General features: G+C 38.8%; 2 protein-coding genes across 4 annotated transcripts; both read right to left on the bottom strand.

Annotated features, from left to right (window-relative positions):
* Positions 1–426: 426 nt before the first annotated feature.
* HDC (histidine decarboxylase) lies at positions 427–10,710 on the bottom strand (the record flags this gene model as incomplete). Its single annotated transcript, XM_084268061.1, has 12 exons — positions 427–1,310; positions 1,483–1,584; positions 2,274–2,372; positions 3,532–3,622; positions 3,726–3,888; positions 4,696–4,762; positions 4,991–5,134; positions 6,094–6,228; positions 7,049–7,171; positions 8,548–8,661; positions 9,711–9,883; positions 10,683–10,710. 12 exons carry the CDS (start codon positions 10,708–10,710, stop codon positions 549–551), a joined length of 2,001 nt encoding a protein of 666 aa, XP_084124187.1. The 3' UTR covers positions 427–548.
* A 4,474-nt stretch (positions 10,711–15,184) lies between these two features.
* Positions 15,185–26,857, bottom strand: GABPB1 (GA binding protein transcription factor subunit beta 1; the record flags this gene model as incomplete). 3 transcript variants are annotated; one of them, XM_084268210.1, is made up of 8 exons in its annotated part: positions 15,185–15,337; positions 20,049–20,164; positions 21,442–21,627; positions 23,678–23,791; positions 24,130–24,277; positions 25,396–25,590; positions 25,748–25,915; positions 26,750–26,857. In XM_084268210.1, 8 exons carry the CDS (start codon positions 26,855–26,857, stop codon positions 15,185–15,187), a joined length of 1,188 nt encoding a protein of 395 aa, XP_084124336.1. The 3 variants fall into 3 exon arrangements, with proteins under 3 accessions (XP_084124336.1, XP_084124338.1, XP_084124337.1); XM_084268212.1 differs by having other exon boundaries at positions 15,185–15,332; positions 20,026–20,164; positions 24,166–24,277; XM_084268211.1 differs by having other exon boundaries at positions 24,166–24,277.
* Between the last annotated feature and the right edge of the window lie 580 nt (positions 26,858–27,437).

The following is a 27,437-nucleotide window of genomic DNA, read 5'->3' as shown; positions in this document are numbered from 1 at the left end:
TGCAAACTGGTTGCAGAAAGCCTGCTGTGCCCTGCAGCCGATTAGCACACATGACACGACAGAGCTGCTGTGTTTTTGAACTCGGGGAGTTTTACAATTGGTTACACCCTTCTTTTTGCAGTTCAGAACTGACGGTGGCATTGCCTGCACACAGAGTTCCTCACAGCAGTTTAGACAGTTAACTCAAGGTATGAAAAAGCCTACAACAGTGCAAATAGCTGAATTGTACACCCTCTACTAAGGCCAGTGTATTTTGCCCGAATGGTTCCACCCCGAAATTGTCCCTTACCAGGACCGATAAGGCTGAAATTGGCATTTTCTTTATGGCAGTCTACAAACCAGAGTTTCATGTTCTATGCCTCCATGATTTATTTGACATTTTCATCTATAATACACAAGGTTTCCACCAGTAAAAGCACAGGAATTTTCTCAGAGGTCATTGCCACTGCTTACATATTGAACAAAACAACACGCAGTATTGCATATGAATAAGCAAACTTTGGTTCTCCTTCTACTAGGAAAGGGCTTAAGGACCAGTCTCTTACTTGTTAGACAATGGCTTGCAGAGGACAACAAGGCAGCTGAAGGCCACACTGAATGCTACACTCTGGAAAGCTTGGGACACTGTAGAACTTAATTAGTTTTTTGAAGGCACTTTTTTTGAACATCATCACCTCTTCAGGCAGCCTGGAGAGAATTCTGGCATTCGCATGAGACTCCTTCTTGTCAGTGTCTGCTGCTTTGGGGTTGCTTTGCTCAAGACTGCCAGTTGTTGGCACACTGTTGCAGCTAAGAGAACGAGCTGTCTTTTTCTTGCCTTGCACAGATAAATAACTGAATAAAAAAGAGGTTAACTTATGCCTGGTAACATCTTGGACATCTTCTGGATAACAGTCATCTAGAGGATCCCCTTGACCTTTCACCTGTTGACTTATCACACACATATTGGGACATGCAGCTAACTTCTTAGGCTGAGCTACTATTTTTCTGGAAGGTGTTTTGTATTTTCCTCCATCTACATAAAGCTGAGAGGCATTACTAACTACATCAGAACTAGGATTAGCCATCACATTAGGGATTATTGGCCCATCACCAGAACTGATGCAGTGCAACTCATAATTCTGGCTAACAATTTGGGCTGCAGTGTGTTGAATGATGTTCCAGTCTTGCAGAATATCTTCCCTGGTTGTGAACTGTGATGTTACAGTAAAGCGAATGATGAACTTGTCATGGATGGTTGCTGGGATAAGGAAGAGCCTGCCAGAACTGCTTAGCTCTTTCAGGAGCTTTTCTGTCAGCCAGTTGGGACCCTGTTTTAAAGAAATCAAAAATACTATACTTAGAATTTCCAGTGACATCCAAACATCTCTAAAAGTTCCAGTGTTACAAATTCTTATGTGAAAGTTTATTCACACTTCTTAAAGTCTGGAGAGAGATCAGATGTGATCAATTCCTTCCAGAGAGACAGGTAAAAGGCCCTACCTTTAGACGAAATACAACCAATCCAAGATGTCTCTTGGCAGGAATTTCAAAGAGTGGATCACTTTTAACCAAGGATTCAAAGAATTTGGCTGTCTCAGTACCCTGTAATTAAAAATGTAGTTACATATTGGTTTGTCACAGACTGTAAAACACTAAATTAAGTAGGTAACAAGAATTTCTTTCCTTATGAAAACACATCACATCATTCCAACACACAGATGGTAGCAAACAGAAGAATGACAACAAAGCTGGGAACTTCAAATCTGTGTCTATTTGCCCAAACCCTTGACAATGAACGAGAGTAACTGGACTAATACATACAAGTTTTCTAGAAGGTTTGAAAACACGATGTGCCTTCTCAGATCAGAGTCCTCTTGCAGCTACTATTGACCCCCACAATAGGATCCTTTGTATTCACACTCCATCAAAGACTTCAGCCTGTATATTTTCACAGCAATGGCTTCAGCCATCCCTCACAGCCTGCCTCCCCAACAGCTGCCCTTTGCCTCAAAGAAAGCTTCTACAGAGTAGTACTCAGTAATGTGCAGAAAGCATCGACTTATTCCGCTGCTTTCCATTGCCTATGGCTTCCAAGAGGGCACAGGAAATATTTTGTCTACACAGTCGATCTTTACAGATTACTTAAGAGTAAAATCTGCATGCATGTAGTGTTCACATGCAAGCTTTGTGCGTGAGAGCTCTTCTGTTACACATCTTTGCATCACTGAATTTATTACAGCCAGCTACCAATAAATGAACATAATACATTTATGCATTGTTAATTCACATACATGTCGGACATGAGCTTGAAGCTTTTTCACCCCAAAAGAGCGAATGACAAACCACAGCTTCAACGAGCGAAATCGACGACTCAGCGGAATCTGCCAGTGCTGTGAAAACACAATAGTGTATCAGTGAGTGCAAAACCAGCAGAGGGGAGTGTTCCCTTACACTGCTATCTCTGTTGCTTCAAGGCTCAGGTCAGAAAAATCTCCTTTGATGCAAATCAATTTGTATTACTGACATTCTGCTAAGCTCAGGAAACAGTCAAAGAAACTCTGGCTGCATATTTTTCAATTATTTGCAAAAATACATTTTGGCTCTTGCCCTTGATCTACAGCCTAGATACACTTAGAATTTGTATTTAACCACCACCTAGTCACAAACCTTTTTGCAGCTACAGCATTACCAAGATGGGCCCATCTGCTCTTTAGAGTGAGGGCTCACTCCAGTTCCTGTGATCTGCATATGTAACTGCCAGCCTGAACGTTTTCCCAAATCAACTACCAACAGCCAGAGCTGATAAAGGAGTAGACCCTTCTGGAAGAAGTAATACCTACGGCATGGCAAAGTGTGACAAAACCTGTGGAACACTGCTGGGGAGCCCCACAATGATGTGCAGGGTCCTCTTTACCCACAAGAGGGACTCATTGGCATGTTTTTCTCTGCTTCTCTCGACACTCACACCAGTGAAAAGCTCTATTGATTTCAAGAAAACAATTCTCTTTTCAGGACCAGGGTGAGATCATTGCAGAAACAATTGGCAGTGAATATTCTTTTGTTTTACTGGACTTAAATCTGCTGTAAGATGGATCTAAAGTCAAATGCTTCCAATACCTTAATCTGAAGAAAAGCATAATTCATTCTACCACTGTTTCAGAGCATCATATGTCCATTGCTTACTCTTTTCCCTTTTTATTACGTATCAGAGATACAAGAAAACCAGCCAAAATGCCATCAGTTGGAATTACTTCAACAATACAATGCACAGAAATGACCTAACTAAAAATGCAAGGCTGGATACCCATCTGTGTAAAAATCTCAAGTAATTCTATCTCAGTATCTGAAAGTAATTTTATAATTTCATAGCTAGGGCTGACTTCAAAATTTTATCATTTAATCTGTATTAGGATCTCAGTGTAATTTGGTTTATGTTTTTATGTGATAAGACCAGCTATAAGATAAGCATACTCTGGAGTGTAAAGAATTTTGCTGTCTGTTCGAACATTTTACAGGCAATTTAAAAGAGCAACTCAAATACCAGCTTACCATGAAATCAACAGCAGCTCCTGAGTTTGGATGTCTGAGGTAGACAGGGTTAACACTGAACGTCTGATGTAACTTGTGTTTGTCCTTAACCCTATCAATCCAAGAATTAAATATATTTAGCAAAAAACTGTGCAGAGGGAAGACCTTGCAATGTGCACATCATCCTTTTTGAGTTGCATTTTGCCTTCACTTACCAAAATCCAGTACAGTCAAAATGAACCATCATCCATTTAGAAGGGTTAAAAGTAAAGGAATCTGCATATTCAATTCCATCCAAGAACAGTCGAAATTCAGGACATACAAATGCTGTTCCTGCATATGCAGCATCTATATGAAGCCAGAGTCCCTCAGCATCACCTGTTAGAATTGAAATCGTTATGTAAGGGACACAAAGAATCAGAGGACATGCTCAATCTCTCCTCTCTGTAAACTATGTCCACGTTTTTGCAGGGAGAGGACAGGCTGACAACAAAATAGCAAGAAAAAGAATTGACAATCTCGTTTTATTCTAAAGCTGTGGATCCAGAACCCTAAAGTATAGCATAATGCTGACATCAGATGGACTGTAACAATTCTCATGAGTGAGGCTTTTTAACTTTTGATTTCTGTCACCTGCCTTTCTACCAAGTGAAATTCCCCAGTACAATACAGTTGCACAAAGACACACTGGTGAGCAAGACAGAGCCAGAGACAGAAGCCACGCTTGGACCCATAAGATGAAGTGCTGCAGGTCTCCAGCAATTGCTTGTCAGAATTTATGGCAGAACAGAATCTATAACCTAACCATGTCAAATTTATGTATTAGACTGGTCCCTACAAAGCCTGTCCTATCAAACACTATCTTCAAAACTCCTTTACTAGGCTAAATTTTTATTTATCCATCCCACAACAGTACTGCTCTCTGTACTGTACAGTCTGTATTCCTTAAAAAATATTAAAGATTTATCACTTGACAAATTTAATGTCTTAAATGTCCTGTAGCATCCTAACCTAAATCTTACAGAAATCACTGCAAATTCTTGCACAGACTCCACTGATCTTTGAGACACATCTGAAAAACCCAGCTGATTAGTGTTGCCACTCTCCTTGGCTTTGGCATGAAAAAGTCTCTTAATACCTTTTCTGTGCTATTGTAGTTTAAAAACAGGAAGAAAGGACACTTACAAATTGGACCCAGTTCTGACAGATTGTCAAAAGCACAGACACCAGTTGTACCCAAAGTTGCACAAACCTAGAAGGAAACAAACCTGTTTTAATAAATCGATGGAGCTAGCTATAATAAAAGTGGAGAAGCTATAATACACAGTCAAAATTATACTATATTTTGTTGTTGTTCAATCTTGCATACATTTTAACCAGGCAAAGTATTTTAACTCAATAAGAAATGTTTCATACATTATTTTATGTTGCCATTGAGAACACAACACTGTCAGTACCCCAACCAGAAAGTTGAACATACAAAGACTGGCACTAGGCCTTTCTTTCTGTCTTCTGCAATGGCTATCTTCAAAGTTTCACCTCTGAGGGAAAAGTTCTCATCCACAGGCAGAAATCTCATCTTCACAAGAGATATCAAGCCAGCCTTTTCTACTGAAGAATGTGCCTTTAAAGAAAAAGAAGAAAAACAGTAAGAAAGCAAGCTCTGAGGCTGAACAGCTGTTGTAAGTTATGGCCTTCTAAAAGTCAGTGGTTGCAAGGAAAGCAGAGACACACAGTCCATCTGATAATCCATATAATAATAAGCCTGAAAGTTTCTTCTTCTTTGTGAATAACTAGAAGAAATACTACAGTGAAGAATGTATATGCTCCATTTATTTGGCTACTGGTCTTTAAAATGTACCAATGTACCAAGGCATTTGCCTTGTTTGGAGGGACATTTTATCAAAACTCAGGTCTTAAAAGACCCTCATGAAATGGATCAACCTCAGTTTATTCCCTCCTCCCTGCCACAAGAAGATAAAAACCCCTGAAGTGTGCTCGCTTCTGGGCCGGGGTAGGCAAGAAAAAGCCCTTTTAGTTATACTAGGAGAACACCAGGATCAGTGTCTCTCCTGTTGCAGTTTTCCCAGGGTAATAGGATTGTTCCGTTCAGGAGCCGAAGGACAGAACAGGCTTGCAGGCAGAGTCACAGTGCCACGTAGATGTTTCCTCCAAGAACAAGCACAGAGGCCTGGAACACAGACCACAACCAGGAGCAGCACTGAGGCAACGCCCTGAGTGTGGCTGTCTCTGAGTGGAAGGAGGCTGTGAGGAAACAGGAGCTGAAGCAGCATGAGATCAGCACCTACTTAGTGGAGCAGGGCTTTGTCAAAAACAGGAAGGAAGTGCAGAAATGAGTCATGTGAAAGTCTCTTGAGGACTGCCGGGACCCTACAAAACCTCACCTCACACTGATTTTGTTTCCCTCTGAGAAAAGCAAGATTAGAGGGATTTGTTCATGCTTGTGAGACAGTGGGATTTTTCTGGTAAAGAAAACAGTTTCCCTCAGTGTGAGTTCACACTGTATGGTCTGGGTGAGACAACAAAAGCAAATTTGTTTTCTTTGTCACCATAAGAACCTACTTGATCAGACGCGTAAGCGATGAGGCGAGAATTGAGTGAGGACTCATCAGCGTCTGGCTCGGAAAGCTTCATCTCCAGGATTTTGTTTTTCCTTGCTGCTAGCAGTGCCACCAAGGTTGATTCACTCACAGTGCTCTGCAAAGATATTTCTCATTTACTGCAACATATTGCTGCTTTGTTGCTACTTCGCCAGGGGTTTACTGAAGTCACTGCAGAGCTCAGCTGCCCACACCCTATGTTCTTTCTACTCTTGCTTGTCCCGGATGCAGCGGAAAGTCACTGGCTGAGGAGCAGCTCTCTGGGCCAGCAACACACAACAAAGCCCTGGAGGAGCTGTGTATTTTTAACATGCAGGACTAAGGGGCTGTGGGGGGCAAATAAATCTCAATGGTTTTTTTGTTCTTGTACAACTGTGTATTATCACCCATAAAAATCCCAAACCTGACAGAACTCCTTGTAGCAACACCACTGATTCCAGGGCACACTTGCCTTATGGTGGGAGGTAAAGGTTCAGGCCTCGATCTTGCAAGCCTCAGGGACACAACGTAGACAATGGAAAAAGGAAAAAGAGTTTCTTGTGTGGCTAAGGACTGCTGCCAGAAAGACAGTGAGAAGGGTTCCTTCTCTAGGTATGCAAGAATTGCTTCAGTGAATAATTTGGTGATGTGAAAGACAGAACAAACCAAATCTGACTCATTTATCCTTAGTAAGGCCGCAAGAGTCCTGGCTCCTTGTCCATAACACAGTTCAGCCTAAAAGCAGTAGCAATTCCTATTCTATAGTCTTCTGTACTTAATACTAAAATTTGGGAAAGTAAGGGCCAATTGGATTTGTCTCTACTCAGACCCATAGAGAAAATCATGATGGTTTTGCCTCCAGGAAAACTATCACCCACAGGAAAATTCACTTGTGTGAAAAAAAAGATGTGGATGAGGCCACCTCTGATCTCCCCTACCTGTAACACTCCTCCACCCACACTGTTGGGATGGTGGTGCAGAAACTTATCTGGAAGGCCCAGCATTTTAGCCAACCAATCCATCACATTCATTTCCAGTTCTGTACAGGCTGGACTGGAGGCCTAGAAAAATCAAATGAGAATCGGGCTGTAATTCACCTTGAAAACACAGCAGCAGTATAACCCTTAAACTACACATCATGTTTTAATTAACAGCTATTAATGCTTTTTAATTGCCTTGGGAGAAATCTCACCTAGATTCAACAAAGGTAGATGATAAGCTTTGAAGCACTGGATATACAAGCAGCTAACCATGTAATACTATGGCCCATACCTAGCAGAACACAGTGCTGCTGTAATAACAGTTCTGTTGTTTGGCAATTTCTGTAATACAGACCTCTCTGTTAAGGCTGCAGTTGCAGGTGAGCCCTGGGGTCCTAGCTCGTTACCAGCTGCTCTCTTGGAGCATCAAATACAGAGCCTCTCACCACCCTCCTTACAATGCTCTCTCCAGAATATCTGCAGCACTTCAGTGTTCAGCTTCTAAACTATCAATAGTTTTAGTCGTTAAAAAAGAAGTCACAATGAGCCATCTGAGACAAAATCCTGGAACTGCAATTCACCACATCAGCACACGCTTGGGATCTGTCAAGACAAAGGGCACTGATCCACCTTCCAACTGCAGAATTCCTCAAGGCTTTGTGAAGAGCAGCAAAGGAAAGGTGAAAGCTGGTTTGCAGTGTCCTGTTTTCCACTTGTGAAAGAATCAGTTTACGTGGCAAACAACAGAGATCTATCAAAACTAGACTGCGGGCACAGAAATGGATGTTCTGAGTGTGTAAAGAGCTAATCTGATACCACTCCACGCAGACCATAACCATCAATTCCTTACAGATTTATGAGCTTCTACTGCTTTCTTACAGAGACATACATCTAAATCTGGGCAACCTCACCAGTGGGAAAAACACTGGCTTCAGAATGCTGCTGAGGTGTGTAAAGGCATAACCAAGTAGTGCTGTCTCACTGCTGCACAAGGATACAAAATGCCCAGATGCTCTGGGACAGGCCACCAATTATTTTCAGAAGAGGAAAAATAGGAAATGTGTTTCTCTCAAAGGAGCAGGAGAACTGGAACTGAGCCCAACCTTGCCTGCAGTCATGGGTGGTGCCTGCTCAGTTGCCTGCAGTGCTTGTGTAAGTCTTGGCAACAAGACTAGACAACAGGGAACAATGCTCACAGTGGGACAGGCAAAGAATTAGAAAACAGACATTTCTAGTGGTACATTTTCTTCATTCACCTGGTACTGCTAAGTAATGTTTTCTCCCATATATTCTATTTATATTTTTTCAAGTTATATTTTTCATTTATGCAAACAACACACAATTGGTTGAAGCAAATAATTACTCTGACTCACAGAACAAGAAAGAGTATGACCTGGTCCTGCATAACAAACACAGAATAATAACATCTAAAATAAAATTTAAAAACCAAACATTACCCATGTGAATCCCAAGCAGTTAATTGCATCAGCCAACATATCTCCAAGGAGTGAAGGCCAGGAAGTAAGAGCTGGAAAGTAGGCATGCATGTGTGGGCTTTGCCAGTGGACTACCTAGAACAAAATTATCTAGAAGTTACGTCTGAAACGGCCACAAAATTCTGCACAAGATGTAGTGATTAGCATCTGGTTGAAGTGATGGAAAAGGATGACAACATCATAATATGTGCAATTGTAGATCTGCTAGCAGAAAGCTCCAGAGATAGCATCAACAGGAGTGCAGCACTAGCAAATGATAACACTGTGTCGTTATTAGATAAATGCTTTTGCTATAATTTGGAATTTATCTGAATTAAACAGGCAGACAAAGATTCCGAACAGGAAAGAATGGTCTTCAGAACGCCGTACAACAGTCAGAAATATTTATCAAAATACATATCTGCGTAAGAATCCTTGCAACAAGCTGCTCTTGCTCATTTTATCATCAAACACAGCCTGCCTTTCACTACACAGCAATTCACAACCCCCCTCTACAGAATAACAGAATCGGGTGGGTTGGAAAAGATCATCAAGTCCAACCTGAGGGAGATTCCATGTGGGACACCAGTGTAAGCACATTTAAAGTGAGTGTCTCTCCTATATCAGACCAAGTTTCTGCAAATATCTGTGAAGAAAACTTTAAAATAGCTTCTTACATATATTGTTGGATTAGGTAATACGAATTCCCATAGTGGAATCTGCAGTATTTACATACAAGAAGGAGACAAGTTGTGTGACCTGACCCTGGGCAAGAGATACTTTACCTTGCTGTGCCTGAGTTTCCACATCTCTGAAACTGAGGTAATGCCATTCATCAGGTAGAAAGGCTTTATAAAGGTAAATTCACTCGCGTCAGAAAAACTATTTCCCTCTAAGCAAACAAGAGTTCTTCTTAATGTGGAAAGTGCTTCAAAAACATCATCAGTCTATCCCTTAAAATTGTATTTAGGAACACAACAGTGATCTCCAGAACCCTTCTGTGGACATCACATTTATAATAATTATTCTACACTTTGGGAGTTTTACTTATTTAATGTTCTGCAGAATGTGTGCGTTCCCAGGACTTGGTGTTCACCCCAGGTAGCAATGACTTTTTCCTGTCACAATTACACTTTATTTCTTACCCCAGGCATAATAATCTTCTCTATATCTCCAAAGATGTTGTCCCAGCTGTCTGGGTCCATTGGGGCAGAATCTGGTAGCTGGGCTCTCATGTAACCTGGCTGTACATCAGGAGTCACCCGTCTCTCTCTCACATTGCTCAGGTACTGACAAATGTAATCCACCATCTCTTTCCCTGCAAGAGGCAAACCAGTGCTTTTGAGTTTTGATTGCGGGAAAGCGAACTAGCAGTACTAGCACTTCATGCAATCATTAGCATTGGACAGCGCTGCTCCCAGGACAGCCACAGGAACAACCCACTTGTTCCATTTAATAGTAATGTAGGCACACAGCTTCTAGAACACACTTCATGGGAACAGAACAGATTCACAGCATTATTTCAGTGTTGTCATTGAATAGTTCAAATGTATCTTTACAATACAGTCAGGGTAAAGGTACAGCTTGACTACTGAAGAGGATTGACACATTTTCTTGCCTGCAAATTAACTGAAAGCACCTTTCATAGAAATGAAGTTTTCATAATGCCACAATGCTTCCCTGTCGTTACAGCATATTCCCTTTCACATCCTCTGAAAACAGCTGCACAGTTACACACCAATCTCCTCCAGTACTAGGACCAAAGTTTGCTCCCCATCTCCAGAACTGTGCCAGTATCACTGAGGTTTCATGGGGTCAACTGGGGAAGAGCTGCCGTGTATAACCCCTTAGTCCAAGTTTATTCAGCAGCACAGCTTTGCAGCTTTCCTACAGTATTTTAAATGTAAGACCCAAAAGCCCAAGTCCACTGACTCTAAACTCATTAATTTAGCCTAAAACATCGGACACATATTTTTTTCCTCAGCCTCAGATGTAAGTCTCAAGGACATGTGTGCACAGTATATAGCCCATCCAAATCTTAGCTACCACTCCCAGCCCTGCAACAGTGGCTCTCTGTGAGAAAATGCTAACTATTCCAGAAGTAGAGGATTACTCACCTCTCCGTCTGTACTCCTCAGGCTCCATAGCGATTCCTTCTAAAAGGAACTCTTCAAACCTGGGCCACAACCTTGCAGGAGCTGTGGGCAGTTCGGTCTGGTGCCCTGCTACTGCTTCACCCTTTATAGCTCCCTTTATCTCTCAGACTCACGCATTCTGGAAAAGGTTTAACGTAGGCAGGTTATTGGTGAGTGTTTATCTAACTCCTCCCAACTGAAGGCTTTTACAGTCTCTCCTATGTTCCCATCTGTGTTCTTTTGATGTGTTAGATAGTGCTGCCTCTGTGCTAACCCTTTCCCATTTTCAAACAATCTTTCAGAACTCTCTCAGTAATCCCTATCATGAATATACAATGCACTAACATCAGAATTGTCTGAGAGAAAACACTCAAAAAGCTTCCAAAACCAATTAAAAGCAGCAGTGTTAGTCTAGCACACCAAGGTGCACTAGCAATAGTTATTAAGACACTAGAACACAAAAGTTTTACACTGCAGGCAAGTGGGACTGAGTTGTCCAAAGAGTAGAGTATACCAGGATCCTGCACATCCCCAGTCCCTATGCTGTTAGTCCCTTGCTGTCAGAAGGAAAGGTGTTACAATTATTGACAGAAATTCAATATACAGCAATGACTGTCTTTGAGGATTTCCTGCCCTTCCAGGTCACATCAGGTTACACTGAAGGATGATGCTCCTCCACCAAAATCACCCTACAATGCTGAGCTGGGAAAATGCATCTTTCCCCTTTCTCCTCCTGTGCTTGTTTTTCTCACAGATGATATGCGTAAGCACTGGGATTTGGCCTTGTATTTCCAGAATTCCTCCAAATTCTCCATCTAGACTGTTCTCAGTTTGTAAGAACAGACATGCAGATTCCCCCTTGTTCCAGCTTCAGGACCTGAAAACACATCCTGACCTATCTTTGGCAGCATGACCTTTGGCACTCAATGTTGAGCACTTAGTATCCTCACCAGAACCACCTCACTTGCTCTACACTGATACCAGCAGCCCTGCAAAGAGAGGGAGGTAGGACTTACGGACCAAGCACCAGAAGAAGTTAGGATATAGTACAATATATGCTTTCCCCGTTCTTGCTACTCCTCAGACTCCTACTTAGGGCTAGCCCTGTGGGAGATGGATTACTCAGCTAGGCAGACCCTTCATCTGATCCACGGCAGCAGCTTCTCTGCTCTCATCATGCAGAAGAGAAACTGGCTATTCAGAGCAGCTTTGATTTTCTGCCTCATGGATTATAATGCAGCCAAGACATTTTCATTACTCTAGAAAGCCGTTAGGGTCTTTCTCCACAGCACTTTCTACAGAACAGTGTGGAAACCTTTACCAGCTTCTGCTGCGATTAGATATTTGAGACAGAACTACTCACAGATATGACAGAGATGCTCCGATACACACACATCAGATTAATATACTGAAATACGTTTCTAAAAGATAAAAAAGGCATTGAAAAAAGTGCAGAAAAAAAACCCCAACTATGCACATATTCATTTGCTCTATCTCCCATTTCTCTGGAAACGTTAGGAAACTTAGTATCAATTTATGAACATCTCTTGGCTTTACTATAAATGCTACCATAAAGGGGAACAAAGGTGAGAAGAAACAGGCATCAAGCAGAACCAGCTCAGAAAGAGCTCAAGAGTTCTAAAAACTGTGATCCTAGTTCATTACAAGTAACTAACACATCACTTTAACATACGGATGTCTGCTCAAAGCAAGCTGGTAGCTAATTACATTTATAATTTCAATTTGGAACAGCAAATAAGGAGCAATGCTTTTAACGATGTTTTCGGAGCCAAACTACACAATAGATATTCCATGTGACATACACCCTACACCTTTGCTCAAATCTGATAGTTTCACCAGGTTGGTTTCTTGTTCTGCAGGGAAGAGAACAAACAGCAGGTCCTGTTTGGAACTAGAATAAAATAGGTACTAATGAATTACAGGGAGGGTAAATATTGCTGGTGATTTTTGTATAGCTACCCTGCACTTGGAAGGATTTTGTTACAGACAATGAGGAATAGAATATTTGCTCACAGGAAGCAGAATTAATAGGAAAGGTTCTTTCCATTGTTTGATACAAAGGCCTGTGTCGTCAAGCCGTGGGAAATATTCCAGCAGGATGTAAATTACACTATCACTACTCAGACTAACACTGAAATTCTTATCGTTATTAAGAGTTCACAGAGATTAAACTCTGTTAGTTAAGTTTGTGGGATGCAAGAACATAGATGTTATTTTGGTCACAGAATAATTCGATTGGAGCAATGCCTAACCAGCACATTTAACCCAGCTAACTGGTTCCTGCATTAGTTTGTGACATGATGAGTAGTTAGTGGGAAGGGGGAGGTGGGGAGGAAAAAAGAAGAAAAGAACCACCAACAAAAGAATCACAACCTCCTAAAATACAGCAACTTCCATTTAGTCACTGCACAAAGCTTGCTTCAAGTCCTAGTACCAGGTAAGCATGATTATATCCTTGAAAATAATTCTTTTAAAACCCACCACCACAGATTTTCAATGTTTTTATTATCTTTTGATTATTTTTGGGTCAGATGTGCCAATTGGGATCAAATCTGGCTAAATTATACCACCACCAGGATATTTGGGATTTTTTCCTAACTGCCAAATTCTATGAACTCAAGTCAGAGTTTGAAGAAGGAAGATTTCACTTTGCATTGGATAATGCAATTCTTTCCCCACTCCTCCCTCCTACATCTGAACTCCATTCTAAGTTTAAAACTGTTTTTCTGTATTTTCCCAATGCCTAAGACAGCACAGTTTTGACCTGCTAACATGCACACACAAAACAACTGAAATGGAATTGATTCTACACTATGTATATATGTGGAAAAGATATTTAATTGTAAAATAGAAAAAGTAGGCCAGAGTACAGTTTTAAGGGTAATTCTTCTGTGTACAGTATAGGTAAACTAGACTTTTTGCTTAAGTTTATACAAACAATTCCATAAAAGCAGTGAAACGTGGGAACAACAAAGCAAAGCACAAGGAGTTTTATCTTACAAAAAAGGAACCTGCACAGTAGTTTAAAATTTAATGTTAACACAGCACTGAACAATCTTAAGGCAGCTCAGTCTAAGCACAGGACTAGAAGCCAGGAACTCCTGAGATCCGTTCCCAGGTCTACCACAGATTAACGTGGTCTTGGGCCAGTCATTTAACACTCCCTGTGTTGCACTTATACCAGTTATAAAATTGAGACAATAACGCTCACTTACCTGCCTCAGGCAGTACAGTAAGGGTTCTTTAAAAGATTTTACAATGCTCTGAAGATGTAACGTGCTATATAAATCCTAAGCGTAATAGATCACTGCACAGACACACAAAAACACAGTATCACAGTGAAGAACAATGATGCTCGGTAAGAGCAGCATCACTACAACATAAAAAAAGTAATTGTCCAATTGCATAATTAAAAATGCAAAAGTCTGTTTAGAAAAAATGTGTCACTGAAATAATTTCAGGGCTACTGGGGAAAGAGATCGATAGGAATATTCTAAAAGAACTACTATTTGCGTTCCAGTGGAGGCATTCTTTACTATTTATGACTGAACTTTAAAATGTTTGTAAGACAAAGTGAAGTTTTAATGCCTCCACTACCAAATTTTAAATTGCCTCCAATATGTAAATTCTGATTTTTTTTGTTCTTTTTATTTATAAATTACATTCTTCCAAGAAATATACCATCCACAATAAAACCAGCTGCTAGCTTACTTCAAATGACCTATAGGCTAAACATTTTTCTCATAATTTTTCTCATCTTTGCTGAAAAATACCTATGCAAGATGTATGTATAGAAATTATAAAAACATGCAGCATATGTACAAACTGAAAAGTTTAAAAAATATTAGCTTCATATACATGTAAATCTACTTGGATATATCTGAAATTAAATATAAAAATTTCACCGCCTAAAATTAAAAAAAACCAAAACAAAAAAAACCCAAAATGGTTTTCAGAGAATCTGAGACAACTACTTAAAGCTGTACAAAGATTTCCACCTGGAAATGTCTTGTTCAGAGAAGATTAAGTTGTTACCATGTAGAAATAACTGTTAATTAATTTTGTCACGTAATTAATTTTCAAGTTGTCAGCTTAAATCAACATCATCACCCTTAAAACTGTTCTGTTTTTCAGAAGTTAGATTCATACTAAAATCAAAAATTTCACAAAAACATTGGCTTCTCGAGTTTCTGGATACCTTCAAAAAGATTTATCAACTCATTTTGAAACTGTAAAAAAAACCAACTATTTACAGTATTTCATTTTAAATATTTTTCACAATTTCTAAATTCAGAGTATTTATGTTACAAGAAATTCATCAGAGCTCACGGCTTAAGTCCAGTTATCAACTTGTAGCATCTTCTCTATCATGTAATCCCGTGGGTGTACCTATATAGCGTACAGTTCAAAATTGTACTGCAGGGTTTGGAAAGTAACAGGCTTTGCAGTACGTTCATTTTTTATTAAACAGCTTCTTTATTAGTCTGGAGGCGGTTCATTGCCTCTAGCTTCTGCCGATAGGCCTCTGCTTCTTGTTCTTTCTTTAGAAGCTGCTGACGGTATTTTTGTGCTTCTCTGTTTGCCTCATCCAGCTGTTTCTGAAGAGTTTCTCTTTCCTATTAGAAACAAAACCAGTGATATTTTATCAAATATGTATCAAATACAAGTTAAAACGGCAAATACTTTTTCTTTACATGCAGCTCAAGTGTTAAGGTATCAGTTCTTGCCTAGGCACATCTATATAAATGCTGCTGTATAACTCAGACATGAACTTATCAAACCAGAAAACTCCCCACCCCACCGTAAGGCTTTAAGTGTAAACATAATCAACCCAAGATTCTCTACCTGCAAAGATATCACGCAAGTCTTCACGGAAAAAGTGTGAAATAAAAATGCAGAAGCATGTTGACCAAATGCTAACATATTAGTATTTCTCCAATAATCCTTTTCCAATGTTACTTTTTAAAAACTGCAATCCAATCTAGCAGGATCGTCCCTTTCTGTTGTCTTTCCTATCAGGCAGTACAATGAAAAACTGTTACCTAACAGCAGTTTGTAGTGGAAAATGACATCTGCCCAGCAACCCAAAATATACACATAACTGGTTTCTAAACGAAGTTATCAGAAGTGATTGATACTGTGCAATCCAGAGGTATAATTGCACCCCCAAAGACACCACATTTTTATGAAACAACAGGCATTTAGCTAAATAAGCTTTTCAATTCAAAAGTAGCTTAAGGCTTCGTCCTGCAGACAAATTTGGGGATGACTATAAAATGGTTTCCAAGTAAAATAACACAGGAAATGCCACAACGTATGAAGCTACCTTAGGATCTAAGGAGAATGCATACCTATTTCCAGTGACGTAAGTACTGTCATTTTGTTTGATGCTGCACTGACCCCAATTGAAAGAGCAATTTACTTGGAAAATAGTTTTGTTTTGATCTTCAACCAAATACCATTTCATTAAAGTGCATCATACTTTCATGAATAAGGTAGCATTTGGTTTCAAATCATTCTTTCCACTGTAGTTGTTAAGTAGCCACAGGAGGGAGGGTGTGAGAGAAGCAAGAGAAGCAAGTCATCTCTCAGAATAATAAAACTCAAAAGCTGAAGCCCAGAGAAAATAAGTTGCCTTTTAACCTGGTTCCCACCAAGCAGTTCAGTACCACATTCCCATTTAATAACTTCAACAGTTGACTTCAACAGTTATTAGAAGTTTCATCCCCCCACAACAGCATCTCTATTCTTCACCTCTCTGATGCGCTCATATTTCATGGTCAGAGCTTGAAAATACAAAACCCTCTGCCTCACTTGTACTTCCTACTGCTCTCAGTACTTGTCAATGTCACATTTAGCAGTCACATGCTGTGGGGAATTATAATGACACAGGTGATCAGATCATTGCTAACAACAGCATCTGTACAGCAAAAATAACAGGTGAAGGAGAGATGTTAATACCAGGTTATAAAAAACAGCTGTAATACAGAACACAGCTGACTCCAGTAAGTGCAACCTGATTTTACACAGATCTTTAGAGCTGAAGGCAACTAGATAGGGTTTGCTTCACTTCATATGCTGATAAAATGAGAGCAAAACTGACCTGCCTTACTTATTTGAAAAGGAGGTTCAGCTTCCAACTCCAAAAATTTGGATTCTGCTTTTTAAGCAACTTCGTAAGTGGCCAACCCACGCGGCAACTAGACTGATGAATGACAAAGGAACAGTAGTGCCAACACCTCGAAGGATCCAAAACGTATTGATGACATTCCAGCATCAGGCCAACCAAAATATACTGCTATTTCTCTAAGTTATTTATGTAATTTAAGGGGAGCCAACAGCTTACACAGAACAGCCCCAATTAGAAAGTTGGTGAAAAGAGCTTCAAGACAGTTCTCATGGTAGCAGTCAAAACAGTTGAGCCTGCTACATGTGAAAAGCAACCCTTCCCTCTTGAGGGCACTGAGCTCAAGGATAGATAATGCCCAGCTTGGTATATCTCATGAATTTGTCACATAAAACCTGTCAGAGATCTACTGCAGGCAAGAAGCAAAGCTGCCCTATCTACTGAGCTGCAGAAGAGTAAGAACCACCAGTAGCTTACTGGCCAGTGGTTCTGCAGTGCATAACAAAAAGCAAGGCACTACCACTACAAAGTGCATGCAGACTGCAAACACTTGGGGGTGGAGCAGTTCTCTGATCACATCTCATGCATATTTCCCACGGAAAAGATAGAGAGCGCACCATGTACCCATAGAGAGCACACTGATGAAGGGACTGGGAAAAAAGGAAAAAACCCAGGTCTCAATGGCACAGACAAGGAGGTAAACCCAGTATCTAGTAGACAGACTAGCAATACAAAGCATGTAGATTAGTCCAGGAACTAATAGGCACAGTTGTTGGACAGTCAGAGTCCTAACATAAAGAACGAGTTACAGGGCTGAGGCCCAGTATACCATGTAAGTAGGCAGTGGAAAAACACACATGCTTCTGAAGTACACTGCAGACCTACAGCGGGCAGAACAGTGAAAATCGGTTCCTCAGCTTTGACACCTAGAATAGGGGGGCCTATACCTGGCCTATTAATTGACTAAAATCCAGGAAGTGTTCTTAGGGCATTCTTCAGAACACAACTGAAAGTGTACCAATTATATGAAGTCCTTTTGTATCAGTGTAAAAACCTACCCAGAGGTTAAATTAGAAAATCCTGAGCACTCTTAAGAAATCTTCCATTTTAACAGGAAGTTTTCTGCATTACATGTAACTTTTCTTAACAGTCCATATATTGACAACAGGGACACTCAAAATAACTAAGCCAAATTCCATTTAACAACATGAAAAACAAGGATATGAATTCAGTGATGTAAGTAATTTACAACTAGGATATTTTTTTAGTGTAGTGAAACATTGTCCTGCTTCTAACGCATGTCATCTCTCAAACACACAACATAGGGAAAAGTGAAATTCAACAATGAAAGTGAAAAATCAGTGTAATGTTAATGAATTATGCATGAATGACAGAGGAACTGTGTGACAGGGTTGTGGGGTTTTTTGCTGCCATCCTATATTTAAAAATCAAACTGTATTGGAAAACCGTTATCACTCTCTAAAATGACCTGAAATATTTGAAATTAACAGACCCAAAAGACAATATCAAAACAGAACACTACAGCTTTAGTGTTTACAAGACTTTCACAGGAACATTTGTCACCTCAGGTGAACAGGGGGATACACAGCTGAAAAAAGCACTCAGCCTTGCATCAACATTTTATTATGAAATAAAGGAATGAATCACCAGTGAGGCAAAGAAGCAAACTTTATGTGCACTACTTTAATGTCCCTGTTTCTAAAGTGAGGTAGCACTTTCACCTCTGTGAACTACAATAAGGCTCCTTAGGTCAACTGGCCTCCGGGCAGAGGTCTACATGTGCTTTTCCAGCTGTATAGGCAGGGACAAGTCAGTCAAAGCTTGTACTTTAAAGTAACAGGAAGTAACTAATTCAAACCAACTTATTTTTATATTAAAGAAATGTGTTTAAAAATTAAATTGCAAATCCCTTTAAAAGAAGTATTTATACTGTTATACCTACTATCTGTAATCGGGAACATGTCAGTTTATTCCTTGCACAATTTAATTATTTCCTTTTCCTTCACCTAGCAGAATGATTAAAATACTTAAGGAAATGTAATTTCCTTCAAGAATAATTCAGGCAGATGTTTAAAAGTGTAAACAAAAGAAATGCTTTTATTGTAACAGTCATACATTTTTAAAAATGCAGCAAGAAAACTTCAACTGTCAGGGTAATCTGTAATGACCACAAAGCTGCAAAGGCCAAAAGTATTTTACGGACAACTTAGGGACAGGGAAAGTAAGTGATGAAAGGTGGCAATTATTGTGATTAGACATAGATAACATATAGCACATACTATACAATAAAAAGTATGCAATTAGTTACAATTCAATAATATGAACAGAAGTTGGAGAATACAACCTTTGATAAATGAAATATCATGGAGTTGACAAAACGAGAATGTACAGCCTAGTCAAGGCAGACAGCAAACTTCATAAACTTCTGGCCAAAACTGGTTAGCACAGAAGTAACAAAAGAAATGAGATGGCTGACCCATTGTGGTTATTATAAGTGTTACAACTTTCAACTGAACAGCTACATCTAGCAGTCATATATAAAAAAAAAGTTCTCTCAAATGTTGTTAGGTTTTCCACACTATAATTTAAAAAAAAAAAAACACAACAAAAACACAGGCGGGTGCAAATAGTAAATAGTAACTGCTCCAGGATTTAAAAAAATAGAAAAAAATGGAACCAATAAAATGGACAAATACAGAATCTTACTGTTTCACATTTCCATTAACAGTTATCTAGGTCTCATGAATGGAAAGGAAACATTGCTAAAAATATGATCTCACAATCAGGACAAGCTCGTGGTCATAACAGAAAGATGAGGGTACAGTACACTCATTCACTGCTAGCAGAAAGAGCCAAGCTACTCGATAATATATTGGTACCGATTGTTAAAAACTAGCTAGTGAGCTTAAAGGTAAAACAAAAAAATTAAGTTACCATATACTTAAACAAGCCTCACTTCTATGTGCACTTCTATGTGAGGCAAACAGCCCTCCTATATTTTTTTCCAACAACTTAGTAAAACATGAATTTCAGTAGTAAGGAAGACCAAACAACTTTGTTTCACACACTGCATTCTGTAGCAGCACAAAAATTAAACTCTACAACACCACAAAAAAACACAACCGGATACTCAGAGTCAAACACTCTGGTTAACACATATCATGTAATATACTCCTTACTTCTATTTCTGCAGACTCCACACGGTTTTCAACAATCTCAATGCACTGTCTCTTCACTGGCGGTTCTTCGCTTATCACAGTTTCTTCAGCGATGTCTGTTGCTGGAACTGTTAACACTGAAAATATATTTGCTCATGTAAATACATTTACTTCAAATATTTGCAGTTTATATAATTCATATAATTAAGCAGTTTCATTGACAGCAATAAAATGTGAAGACTTTTCCCTATGAAAACACTAAGTCAGTACAAGGAAAATGTACTAAAAATTTTAGCTGTTTCTATTTTACTAAAGGATTTTACAATTCTTTGATGCTGAGGTGTACAACAGTTAGCTGTCACTCTGGATTATGATTGCCTTCTCACAGAGTAAACAGACATGGAAGTGAACTGCAGTAGATTACCAGTCTCTCAATTCTGTAACTTATATAGCAGATCATCTCTTTTATAATGTTCCTTAAGAAAATACTAAATACAAAACTGACTTTTGATTTTGATTAATTAGAACATCTTAGGTAATCTGAAAATCCAATAGTTATTAACCTTGGCAGAAAAATATTACGGATCTATAGAAATTCCCTCTGTAATTTACTCATGCAACCATCCGGCAAATAAATATTCTGTCACTTCTATTACTACCTACACACATCCATGCTTTCTGATAATTAGTTGTACTTGTTCAGTCAGACTGTGAACCAAATCAGTTATCTCCAGTGTAAAACTCTTTGAGCTTCACACTGTGAAGCTTGTCTGTTCTCATGGAGAAACCAGAGAAGAAATTATTTCTGTCTAAATAGTAGCAGCAGCACATCTTTTTTCAAGAGGCCACCCAAAACACACCCATGTCACAAAACAGCTCTTATGGCAGCAGCAGCAGCTTCCACAACATACGTATGGCCCAACAAGACAATTTATGTCATCCTGGCTTCACTCATCCTGCCATTACTCCTCTAAAACATCAAGCATGCTCAGACTGGGACTCACAGTTTGCCTCACAGACCAGATAAAATCCAAGCTTCACCTCCCCTTATTTTCAGCAAGACAACAGGATAAGCAATAGAAAGTGGCTTGTGTTTTACTGCATCTAGTTTTCATAAGCTTGATTCTTCCAAGCTTGTTACTGAAGGCAACTAGATAGCACTTCTCCCTTAACTGTCTCATTTCTCCTTCATACATTTTAGCAATTCTTTTTTTCTTTCCCCTAACAAAGAGACTAATCTGACATGTGATCTGTGATAGTTCGTATGTCTGACCCATTTGCAGAATAAGAATTTAAAGATGTATTTAAATTAATTATACAAAATTGTCCACGCTATTCCACCTAAAAATGTATTATTATTATTACTGTAACTAGTACAGCTCACACTTGAGGAACTATTAAAGTTTGCACTCACCTTGCTGTCCATCTGGCATGGTCACAATGATCGGTTGCCCTATTCCACTGGTTGGAATTGAATGCAGATTACCAAGCTGAATGCCATCTGTAACTATAGTAATAACTTGCTGACCTCCAGAACTGACAACTTGCTGTATAGCACCATCCACAGATTCTGCAGTCACAACCTCTTCTGTGGCCACAACTATCAAGAAATTAGTAAAGAAATTAAGTCTATTTGCAAGTTAAGCTTTACGATTTCAAACATATTTTGGATAAAAAAAATTCTTCCTCTCTTGAAAATTTGATCCTCCCCATCCCCCAATTAACTACATATTATATTGTTAACAGAAAACTTTCACCAGGCCAACAAAAAGCACTAGCATTTTGAAACATACACACAACTCTCAGTGCTTACCTTACTCAATATAATCATTTTTCTATTTAACATGCTTCCTAATAGATACACTCCATTCAAAATTGATGCTTTGGGTTCAGTGTTAACATGGGAGCAAGAACAGGAGTCGCTTTTAAGACGACAAATAACTTTTCAAATTGTATATAAGCTGGACAAAGTTGGAATAAATATAAAGTAAAACCTGAACTTGAAATAGTAGCTTGAAACTACTTCTCAACCAGTGCCTTGCGAGGTGTATCTGAGGACCCGTACCCAATTTCTGTGCTTACCACAATGGTCTTGAAGACAGTAACAGATTGAATGATGTTTAGAGAATCTTAAGTTTGTACTACAAGAGTACTTCAAACATATCCACAATTCTGTTTATTCTACAAAGTATAAAACAGAACTAAAAGGAAAGTTCTGCAGAGGGTTGACATTTTTACACTTTTGAAGATGACACCAAGAAGTAAAATAAACATTGCATGTATCTAATTTTGTGTTTTCATTTTTATGTGAAAATATCAAGTCATAGGGAAAAAAATAATCAAACTCATGAATTGATAAGTACACAGCAGTGAACTCTCATAGTTACTTATTACCTCTATATATCCAGGTAAAATAAGACTACATTCAGAACTACAACACATGCCACAGCTTGCACTATACACTGTAACTGGGATCTCGCACTACCACCCTTATTTTTTAAAGCAACCAGATACTGAGACAAAGAGCAAGATCACTAGTAGCACAATCAAAGAATTTCAAGCACACTAACTCTGTACTTTATTCTCAATTTGTGAGGGTAAAAGCAAAGCCTTTGATTTAAATAACAGATATTATAGTGCTTTCTATCTACACAGACAAAATTAAAACCCTATAGACTGTGTTGTGATGCTCAAGATAAGAGAAAGTAGATACAAACCCAGAAGCTTTCATCTTTTACATTAATTACAACATAACACACACAGAAAAATGACTCTGTAGTTCAAATAATGACTGCAGTCATTGCCTTCTGAAGATCTTTATGTTCAGAGGTTACTGTTCTATAGCACTGCTTAAATATTCAGAGTGTTTATTCAGTAAACCCAAACAGTAAGTCCTACATGAATAAGTGGTCTTGTATTGAACTTGACTTGACTTGCAAGCACAGGCTCAGCAGTAAGAAAGATCACTGCCACAGAAAATTCCAAGTCATGTCAATACTAGTTGTTGTGGCAAAATCTTTCAGTTTCAAACTCAATTTTGAACTTTTACTTCTGGAAAGTAGCAGTATTAGGACTTCTGCAAACCTTGAGAGAAAAACTGAGATTGTGTCTAAAAAGCAGCTAGTTTATATGAAGAAGAGCTATCTCCATAAGCAGAATGCCTCAATGTTGAAAAAAAAGATCCACAGACATTCTTATGGGAAAACTGCACATTAAGATCACCAAATATTCTTGTGCCTTTTGGGTGAAAGGCTAAGAAAACTGCTAACAAAGTATATGCAAACAACCTTATGTGCCATTTCCCCATGTTTCACAGGAAGAAGCATTCAAAGAAAACATTCTCCCACCAAATGCAGCTAGACTGTATGTAGACAAAAATATAAATTCAATCTCCTCAATTATGTTTGCTTTCAAGAGGATGAATGCCACTCACAGAAGAGCCAGAAATATCAGTTGTGGTCAGAAATCTTATTTAGAAATAATTGTATATATGAACCTGGCAACCTTCCAGGTGAAAGTCAAGGAAAAATTCTGTTCATGCTGAAGAAAGGAAGACTGTCATCTCATTCCTGTATAAATGGTTATGTGAAAAAGTGCCAGCTATGTACATTTAGTTTATTAAGTAAGGTTAAACGACTTAGCTTTCCAACCTGGTGTTTCTGAAGAATTAGACAAAGGAGCTGATGCTTCAGCTAATGCTGCCAACGTGGCTAATACTGATGTTGATGAATTTCCAAACTGTACAGCAGACACTCCTGTTTCATCTAGTAGGATTACAAAAAAGAAAAAAAATAAATCAATTTAAAACCATTGAAGTCCCTTTTTCTATTTTTATTGCACTGAATACAGTCTGTTCTCAGCAACATTCAGCTAAACCAAAGTGCTATTCCAAATGCAAGTTTGATGAGTAAATACAACTTCTGATAAATAATCTCTGAAAACTGTTGTTTCAAATGCCTAGATATTTACAACACACACAAAACACTGAAGAGGAATATGGTAACTATTCTTACCACTGTTTTTCCTCAAGTCTTTTCACTAAATGGTGAAAAATCAATAAAGTATAAAATCCCAGTAGCTACCCTATAGGCAATCTAAATACCTGTTCCATTTGATGTATTTGCAGAAGATACCAGACCTGTTAGGTTCACCACCCCTCCAGGTCCAATGATGAACTGCGGTGTTGCTGCGTGTATTGTCACAGTGTCCGGACTCTCTGGATTCGTATTGATTTGGTTCTGCATCGCTATCTAGGAGACAAAGGTAATGACATTTTAATCAGAGGTATAAAGAAGTCACTTATCTTGCATTAAGTAGGCTTACTGCACACTCCACTCAAACAAGGAGGATCTCCCCTTGTTATGCAATACATGCACATTGTGTCGCACCCCGTACTCTCTGAAAGTACGAGAGAAACTTTTTCTTGTTGTTGAAATGTAAAGACAAAAAGTCTGTTGAAGTGAAAGAGAACGACACCAACACTTCTTACCATTTACTGTAAGCAAAGAGGACCATATAAAGACAAGGCCCTTCTGTAGGAGCACAAGCTCATGCATCTAAAATAGAGGCCTGAAGAACCAAGGCTGCTATGGCAGCAACATGCCATGAAAATTAGTTCTGGCAGCTTAGTAGTTGCCATGAATTGTAGATGCCATTCTTCTTTCTCTCTGTCTTTGAGTTATTATGAACTTTTATTTACTATATCCTTTCTGCAATAAAGAGGTGGCTAGAGGAACACATCAGAAGTTCATACAATTCAAGTTAAAGGGGAACAATAGGTTTACACAGCAACATAATTGTATTTTTTGTTTGCTTTCATGGTTTTCTCTCAATAATGCTTAGCACTTAGTTTGCCTTTAAGAACACTATTGAACAGCGATCAGAGATTTCCATGGAAGCATTTATTGTAATCCCAATCCAAATTACTTCAACAATTCAATCCTATTTTTCTTAATTCGGGAAAAATTACCATCTCTTCTCTCCTCTCCTGATCTTCAGTTGTTAGGAAATTTATGTCCACATAATATGGGTAAGTGAATGCTGGGGTATAGTCAAAACATATCAGCAGAGCACAAAATTAACTTTTACACTTTGCTTGTGAAGACTCCACCTAGTTCTGCAGGACACAGCACTCAAAATTTCAGAAAATAAAGGACACTTATCCTTTACTTCATAGGTGGTGAAAATGCTCTTTGGCCAACTAATGTTTACTAACATTGATCTTATTTCCATGTCATGAACTAGAGTGGAGTTTAGCATTATCAATCAACATACAGTCTCACAGCTGCTGTATTAAAAGCTCAGTTTATCTCATGTGTAAATAACTACTTGGCTGGAAGTCCCCTTAACATCATGAATCAAAAGTTACCTGTAATATTTCTGCAAGGTCTTCGTTTCCATTGTCTACTGCAATATCTAATGCCGTTTTGCAAAATTTACTCTGAGCATGAACATCTGCTCCGTACTTTATTAAGAGTTCTACAACTTCTTGGTGGTTATGTTCAGTAGCCCAGTGAAGTGCAGTCATTTTGAGCATGTCCTTCGCATTGACATCAGCACCGTGCTACAAACAAGATCATTTAAAAAGAAAACAAAAAACAAAGCCTTCAGCATATTCATACAGTTTCAATGTTTGTTTCATGACTAAAAGGAACTTGCAAATATTTTATCCTAACCTGCTGTAATATCCCCACCTCAGAGCTTGTTTCAGCAGCTTTTACCTTAAGTAAGACTTCTACTATGCTGGCGTGGCCTTCTGAAGCTGCCATATGCAATGGAGTTCTGTCCACTTTGGTTCTGGCATCCCGACTTACACCTGCTCGCAGCAACACTTCTGTCGTTGAGTAATGTCCATACTGTGCTGCTAGATGAAGTGGAGATGTTCCCAACTATAATGTAATGGAAAAATAGAACATTAACAGATATCAGTATGAAGTCTTTATGCTTCTGGTGCTATCAAACTCAGGTGTCAGGCCACCATTTCAAGACTATTTTCCATTGCAATCTCAAGGAAAGAAACTGTGGGGCTTTTACAGAGCATAAAGTTTAAATTTTTGTTTTTAGTAGTCCCGACTCACTAAAAACAGGTCACTGAAAGCAGCTTTGATGTCTGTGCTGGTCTTTTCTGTCTTTTTGAGGTGCAATGTTTCAAGGGGCCTAAGCCCACTTTTAGTGTTGGTCAACATGCTACATGAATATTGGAAGGTTCATCTGGAATTCATCTCCTGCTCAGAGTTAACTTGAAAGTTAGGTCACTAAGTAGATTAAGACTCTTAAGGGCTTGTAAATACCCCAGAATTTTATGTACCTGACCTCCCCAAACTAGTTATTAAAAGAAAAAAAAAAAGGCACCTCCAAAAGATAAGTCAGAGCCCATCTAACAGGGAACACCCAGCTGCACATATCAGGTGGTTGGGACTGAATTCAAACCTCTTATATACTAAATGCATAAACACAGTAACTAGGAGGATGATTGTCACTTTTTCCCATTAACCATTCCAAAGCTCATCTTAAAGGGCACCAGAATGAGCTCATACTGTTACTAAAATGTTTTCATCATATGAAAAAAGAGCCAATTTTAGTTTTGAACTGGTGATGTGGCTGCAGAATTCAAAGAAAATCCCACAGCTTGCAATATAAATGCTTAATTGTAATAATCTTATTTTCTTCTCCAGGTGAGAAAAGTAAGAGGTTTTACTGAACACTGCAAAAGTTTTCATTACCCAGTCTGTGGTAAAAGGTGCTCCATTTGCCATCAAAATGCGAACTTCATCATCTTGACCTGCTCGTGCAGCTTCTAAAAGTTTCTTTCCCAAATCTACTAGTGACATCTAGTGAAGAACATAAATTAATAGAAAGAAAAAATACCATCATTTTAAGAACACAAATGCCACTGTAATTTTTTAAAAATTATTATTTCTGAACTGCTCTGAAATTTGCAAAACCAGGAGTGATTATTTCAGCCATGAGAACAAGCTTTAGATTACCGCAAACAGCTTGGTCTGTGTCAGCCAAACAGACCTGACACTGGGTTGAAGATTGCAGTATTACAATGCTGTAACCATAGCAGCTGCAAAGTTATAGCAAACTAAATTTAAACTGAACTAGATCAACATTTCTCATAGCAGAAAGCAGTTTAGAAGCTCTCACCTGATACTGCAACCTGCTGTAGCTTTGTGGAGCTTTTGAATGGTACTCTACATCATGGCTATGTCATACACACAAGGGCACTACACTTCTCCAAAATGCCTAGTATGTATTTAAGAGGTACCACTATATAAACATATTTAGATATGAAACAACCTTCTGACATTTTGCCCATCACTACCACTTCATTTTGTTCACCCTAAAATACAATTTCTGTATTACTAGCTACAAAGCAATGCAATAGGCATACATTATTGTACTATA

Source organism: Gallinula chloropus, assembly GCF_964237585.1.
Source record: "Gallinula chloropus genome assembly, chromosome: 9".
In the NCBI taxonomy this organism is placed as follows: Eukaryota; Metazoa; Chordata; class Aves; order Gruiformes; family Rallidae; genus Gallinula; species Gallinula chloropus.
Note: the sequence above shows the minus strand (reverse complement) of the source record. Positions and strands in the feature narration are given on the sequence as shown.